This window comes from Macrobrachium nipponense, chromosome 6 (assembly GCF_015104395.2).
Source record: "Macrobrachium nipponense isolate FS-2020 chromosome 6, ASM1510439v2, whole genome shotgun sequence".
Lineage (NCBI taxonomy): Eukaryota > Metazoa > Arthropoda > Malacostraca > Decapoda > Palaemonidae > Macrobrachium > Macrobrachium nipponense.
In genome coordinates, this window is record NC_061108.1 from 140,319,023 (window position 1) to 140,326,522 (window position 7,500).

At 34.0% G+C, this 7,500-nt stretch overlaps 2 protein-coding genes across 2 annotated transcripts in view; both read right to left on the reverse strand.

Annotated features, from left to right (window-relative positions):
• LOC135216661 (pneumococcal serine-rich repeat protein-like) overlaps nucleotides 1–7,500 on the reverse strand; it is a 670,367-nt gene that overhangs the window by 594,547 nt on the left and 68,320 nt on the right. The window lies entirely within an intron of this gene.
• LOC135216662 (circumsporozoite protein-like) overlaps nucleotides 1–7,500 on the reverse strand; it is a 24,688-nt gene that overhangs the window by 16,758 nt on the left and 430 nt on the right. The window contains exon 2 of the mRNA XM_064252049.1: nucleotides 5,204–5,387. Coding sequence (XP_064108119.1) covers nucleotides 5,204–5,387 — 184 coding nt within the window. The remainder of the gene's footprint in view (nucleotides 1–5,203; nucleotides 5,388–7,500) is intronic.

The window sequence follows — 7,500 nt, forward strand, 5'->3', positions numbered from 1 at the left end:
GAATGTCCGATAATCTAATAACTAATCTCACTTTTTTCTCCTCCATTCCCTACTTAGCGGTGGCAGGAGAGATGCTTGGATAGTTTGGTAGTGGTCAGCCCGATGCACGAGTGGTAGCATCAACCTTGCATTTGATGTCTAAGCCAGTCCTTTACGACGCTCCTGATTGGCTGTTGATAAGCCAATCACAGGGATGGAAACTCTCAGTCTCTCTCGAAAGTTCACATGGGTATGATCTATGTTCCAATTCTCCCGAGGGATACACTTTTGAAAGGCCTATCCCTCAGGTGAGATGGAACATAGATCCTACCTATGTGAACTCTCGAGAGAGACTGAGAGTCTCCAGCCCTGTGACTGGCTTATCAACAGCCAATCAGGAGCATCGTAAGGGACTGGCCTAGACATCAAATGCTCGGTTGATGTGAATCTTCTATAGTAAATTCGTAGATGACACTCATCTTCAAAGACGTGTCCTGGGACCTCCGGGTTGTTTTTAAGAAGTATCTGACTCGTTTTCATGTTTTGTATTATACAATATGAGGTTAATCTTATCCCTTTCTTCAGTAGAGGAGATATTTTCATTTATTATTTTCCTGCTTGTTTTTTCATCCTCTAAATATGTTTGGCGCATTTAATGTTTGTAGTAAAGTTTTATGGGCCCACTTTGGTCGTAATAATAATAATAATAATAATAATAATAATAATAATAATAATAATAATACAAAAAATGAAAACTAGTCAGTGCACATAGTAACAAAAGTGATGGACTCCTAAGGAGGCAGGATGCCACCCGGAACCCCACACTACAAATACCAACTACTATGAGATTCAGGGCCTCTGTAACACGGTTTTTTCGCAATAACTTTTTATCTATGCATTTCATAAATATAACGCTTATTCAGAATACACATTATATCTACACATAAATTTTGACTGTATTCTGCATTACGTAAGTTGAATAAATTTGGTACTTATAATGTAAAAGTGACTTTTTTTGAAGATGGGCAAACTTACTCAGAGAAAAGGTTTCGAACACACTCGATACGTAACTTATGACAGCATTTCTTCCCTCTTTCTCGATGGATGATTGGCTATACGTAACGAAGGCTAGACCTCCGGCAACAATGACATAAAAATGTAAATACAAGCAAAGCAGTACACCTTTATGAACTCTGAAACCTCTCCACTGATAATTGTCATAATGAACAAACCAACAAACTATGTTAATAAATACAAAAACACTTCGATTATTAGTCTAACTCCAAAATAAGTTTCCAAAGAAATTACAGTCTACTTTATAGGTCACAATCAGATTGACAAGATGTAGGGAATAGTTGGTAATTTTCAAAAACATAGTAGACAACCTTGATTTGATAACTGCTATATCCAATGTCAAGCAATTTTTATTTATTGGCTATCTACCTATGTACTAAAAAAAAAAAAAAAAAAAAAAAAAAAAAAAATAGCCGTTACCGCATTTTGGCTTTGAACCTTCACCAATAATTATCGTCAGAATGATGACTTCATGAGGCTCCACCCACTTTGGCCTCGTTATAATTCAGGATAGCACTGAAGGCTATCATGGGCATTGTTGGATTAGAAAATTTAACTTCTGGCTATAAAAACTAATTTCTCGAGTAGTTGCAAGAAGTGCTAAATGATCCTCAAGGATCCCAGCAGTTGACCTAAACGCTTAATTCATGTATATTACTGCTATTACTTTAGTAGTATTACTACGCTAACACAGATACCCCACCCACATCTATGTATCATTCCGCCATTCATAAAGTCTTTGTCATGGCCACAGGCTTTCTCTTGACTGTAAAAAGTTGTAAGTCGTAAGACAAATGCAGTTTTGCAACCACGGGGAAAATTCCAAATCCTCCTAGCCATTATTGACTGCTATGGGTTTCAGAGCCGATGGAATAAGGTGAATGAGTTTCTGTCTGGTGGATGGGCAGGGCAACATTTCGTCAAATGTTGTTTACCTTGCTTACGTAATGAATGTTTTTCGACTCTTGGCTCGTAATCGTTGGCCATGGTATCGGCTGGATAATTTTTACTCTATAAAAATTAAAACTATCAGGTTTAGGTCATTGATAATGCTGCCAAAATTTGTGTGTGGTTGTGAGATATACATATGTCAACTTTCAGCTACATCCGATGCTTTGATAAGGAGCAAAGTCACAAAAACCGTGTTACAGAGGCCCTGAATCTCATAGTAGTCGAATTGGAGGACTGTGATAGACACACACCCCCCAACACACACACAAAAAAAATATTAATAAAGAATGAAAAATAATAATAATAATAATAATAATAATAATAATAATAATAAAAGAACTATAATATTGGAGATGACTGCGAAATTTAGTATATATCTTCTTGAGAAAAAAATTCCTCCAGCGGTTTCAGAATACAAATGAGAACTGTAATGTATGCAAGGACATCGTAACAAATAAACAGAAGAAGAAATAGCACCCATTAACCACAGGGCAACTTCTTCTCGTAGCTGTTGTGGGAAGTCCTTCCTAATTCTCAGAGAAAGATTAAATCCCATTCATCTGCAGAGAGCTTGTTGTGGCAGCAGTCATAGATCCGAGGGTACGAATTGCTCTCTCTAAAATTACTTTCGAAATTAAGTACCAGTGTAAAGTTTTAAGAAATTTGTATTCTGAAAGAAGGAGAGGAAATATTTCTCCAAGAATGAAGTAATAGATGGTCAAGCGTTCCCTATGCTAAATTTTGTACACTGGAAATATACAACTGCAATACTTTTTCATACTGGAATATCTACAACTATAGTGGGTTCACTTAAGGTAGATTCTTGGCCGCCAAACAAATGTCTCGTAAGCACAGGGCTCATCCAAGAATCTACCTTAAGTGAGCCAGCTATAGTTTGTGGAAATGTGCTCGAGTCATTTCTCTTTACAAAGTATGAACTGCTATGACATGTTGATGATGAAAAAATAAATAACATTCTCGTCAGGGGATAGAGTCGTCAGTGCCCATCACGTGGTGCACTGTAGGCATTACTTAAGCCCGTCTGCAGTGTCCCTATATTCAACTTCCAGTCCAGGTTCAGTTTTTTAGTCATGCTGTCCAGCTCCTCTAACTATTACTTCTTAGCTGGACTGTGAGGTTTTCACCCACTTCCACGTTGAGCTCCTTTTTACTTCATCTCTTTTATTTTTTGGGTGTCTTTACCTCGCTGTCCAACCTCTCGAAGTCCCTCTTTTTCACTGCCTTTAGCGCTGACAATTTCAGTTCCACAAACCAAACTTATTTATGAAATTAAATTACAGTGTTACGTGAGCCCGCGGTTTTTGTACGTGTATAAATTTGTGAATGTGATGGTATAAACTAGCATCCATTCATATATTTATTGAATATATTTGACTGAATATCTGCTTTATATACTTGAAATGATTATACAGTGTGCCTGTGTATTGCGAGTGAATGAGTTCATTTGTATTATATGACATTTATTTTACCATATAAACAGGGATTAACCCATATATACATTGAGGAATTATTTATGTCTTGTGACTGAATTTCTGTTTAATATATTTTTGGTTCCTAAGGGGACCAGCGCCGTCAGCGCACCTCACTCGGCACACTGTAGACATTACTGAAGGTTATTTGCAGAGTCCCTTCTATTCTCTTTCATCCATCTTACATTCCTCGACCACCTCCAAATGATTAATTCACATTGCAACTGCTTTGAGGTTTTCCTCCAGTTACACCTTTCAAACCTTTTTAATTTTCCCCTGTCAATTACCGTTTCAGCGATAAATGACCTCATTTTATATAGGTCCCCTCATAGCTTCTTTATATATTTGAAGGTTGTACCTTCTGCCTGTGTATAGTTTGGTGCATAATTGACATGTTCTCCTTGCAGAGAGAGGCAGCAGTTCTCGTGACTCTCTCCCCACCCCGACCCCCAAATCCGATTGTGAAGCGAAATGTCGCATTTCGCTGTCCTTTGACGAACTTATTCAAAGGACCGCGAATTCAGGATTTTATGCATATTTATTTAATAATAATAATAAGCTTACCGCGCATGCGCCCTTATCTATGTTATCTTTTTAGGGGGCATTTCTTTATTTTTTTAAATATTAATGTATTTTTATTTATCTTTTTCTTTATTTATATTTATTTATTCTGAGACCTTTTGACGAAGTTTTTCAAAAGACCGCGCATTCTGGATTTTATTCATGCTCTCTTACCAATTTCATCTTTTTTTTATGTATTTCTTTTTAGTTATTAGTGTACTTATATTCATTCGTATTTCATTATATATTTTTTATTTATTTATTCGTGTTTATTCACTTAAATATTTAGTTTTACTTATTTTTTTTAACCTTATTTGTTATTTATTGTTATATATACATTATTTTTATTTATTTTTTCATTCATTTATTTGCGTTTATTTTTTTATATATTTAATTATAATTATTTTTTTCATTACCCGTATTGGTTACTTATTGTTATATATATAATTTTTATTTTTGTCACTTATTTATTTGTGTTTCTTATTTATGTATTTAATTATACTTATTTTCATTTTTTATTCATATTTATTATTTGTTGTTATATATACATTTATTTTTATTTATTTTTCTAATTTTTTTGCACTTGTTTTTATTTTTATATGTATTATTCATGTATGTATTTTTATTTAATCTTCCGCTTATATTTATTCTTTCTATTTAATTATCTTTCTTCTTTTATTCGTTCTTACTTATATAGTTTTGCATTTGTTTTAATTTTTATATCATGTATTAATCATTAATTAATTATTTTCATTTAATCTTCCGTTTATATTTATTTTATCCATTTAATCATCTTTATTCGTTTATTCGTTCTTACTTGTATATTTTTGCATTTGTTTTTATTTTTATATCATGTATTAATTATTAATTATTTATTTTCATTTAATCTTCCGTTTATATTTATTCTATCTATTTAACCCTCCTTATTCGTTTATTCGCTCTAACTTATATATATTTATTTCCATTTAATTCATTTTCCTTTATATCCTGAACGATGGAACAGCGGGTGAATAAAAGAAAGTCTTGACCGTTGCAACGGCTCTCTCCCACAATTCTCGATCCTCCCATTATGTAATCATCCAATGAGATTTAATACGAAATAGAGAGAGAGAGAGAGAGATCCCGACTGAGCCCAATGGGAAAATTACCCTCTCTCCTCGCCGTGACGTCACGCGGGCACGCGGGCGGCCGGGCACGTACGAATTATCAAGAGGCTTCAACCTCGTCGAGGCCACGAGCAGTAACAGCATCTGCTGCTGCCACACGCAAATGAGTGCCTCAGGAAGAGCAAAATTAGAAGCTGGTTTGCCGACGCCATTAAGCAGTTCATGACTGCAATCGGTCGGTCCTGTAACTAAATATAGTTTTTATTTATTTATTTATTTATTTTTTACGAACAAATTTCATGCAAGAACGGATATTATTAACCTGGTGGAAAGAGAGGAAAGGAGTTTACAGTTCTTTTCGGGGGGGTTGGGTTTTTTGTTTATTATATATTTTTTAAACCTGCATTTTTTTTTTTTTTTGGGGGGGCGCTTTCGTGATTTTTTTTTCTTTTTTTTTTTACCTGCTACATTTGGGGTGGTAATGTTGAATATATTTTTCCCCATCTTGTCCCATATTTTAAGAACGAAAAAAAAAGGGGTGGGGATCTAGTGAATCATTTTTTCAGTGCTGAGAGAGAGAGAGAGAGAGAGAGAGAGAGAGAGAGAGAGAGAGAGAGAGAGAGAGAAGAGAAAGTTACAATTATCATCCTCTTTATTTGTCATTTCATACGATAAGTTATTAACAAATTTCATAAAGATATTCTCACTTGCATATTGTAATTAATATATATATATATATCTATATATATATATATATATATATATATATATATGTATATATATATATATATTATTTCCTGTTACCTTCTGCAATTTCTTTTAAATAAAAACCTTATTCTTTGGAAGCTTGACTTTCAAGTCAGTGTGAATAATAATAATAATAATAATAATAATAATAATAATAATAATAATAGCTAGGTCCGTATGAAATGGGTTTATCTTCTACATAATAATAATAAATGATAATATATTTCAATTTCTACTTCTTGCTTTAATGAAGTTCATAATTGTTGACCATATACTTTCACCTGCTGTGACTCTACCCCGTTATCATTGTTTTTATATGTAACTAATGCTCTCAGCTGCATATGTTTACGTTCATATGTCAAGCTATAATCGTGTGTATATTTGTTGTCGATACTCTCAGCTGCTTATGTTCATGTTAATATTTCAAGCTGTAATCGTTCGCATATTGGTTGCCATGCTCTTAGCTGCATATTTTTAGATTAATATTTGAGCTATAATTGTGGGTATATTTGTTGCCAATGCTCTCAGCTCTGTTTATGTATGTTCATTTTAATCTTTCAATCTATAATCGTGAGTATATTTGTTGCCAATACTCTTATCTACATATATTAACATTTCAAGCTACAATCGAGTGTATATTTATTGCCAATACTAGCACCTACATATGTTAACATTTCAAGGTATAACCATGTGTATATTTGTCGCCAATACTCGCACCTACATATGTTAACATTTCAAGCTATAATCGGGTGTATATTTGTTGCCAATACTCCCAATTCTGTTAATATTTCAAGCTATAACCGTGTGTATAATTGTTGCCAATACTCTCATTTCTGTAAATATTTAAAGTTATAACCATGTGTATATTTGTTGCCAATACTCTCAGCTTTGTTAATATTTCAAGCTATAACTGTGTGTATATTTGTTGCCAATACTCTCAATTCTGTTAATATTTCAAGCTATAGCTGTGTATATTCATTGCCAATATTGCAATACTCTCACAATATAAGTTTATACAATCGAGTGCATTTTTATAGCCAATACAATCAGCTGCATTTAGTTCTGCTATTATTTCAATCTACAGACGTGATGATATATATATTTTGTCGCCGATACCCCCGAATTTGCCCTCCAATACCCCTGAAATCCCTAATCAAGTTTATTTCGCTGTCAACAACATGTTTTGCCAGGCCAGCCCGGAGGCCTGCTGCAGGCAAAATGACCTTATTAGTGCTCCTGTGATTAATCTGCTTTGAATTTGATCAGCCCTACCCCCGAGTGCATTAGCGTCATCCAAGCACTAATGACCTGCACTGAGAGAGCTTGTTTGTTTGTTTTTTTTTCAGTTTTTTTTTATCTGCGGTAATTTTCGCCTTTGGTAATACACAGGACAAATCCCGCGAACGAGCTGCAATTATCGTTGAGTCCCGAGAATCACGAGGCGAATTTGCATGTTGGTAGAATTGCTGCTAGTGCTGTTGGAAGCCAGCAGGGTAAACTTTGATTTGGTGTAACCGTGTTTTGATGCGTGCGTATATATATATATATATATATATATATATTATATATATATATATATATATATATATATA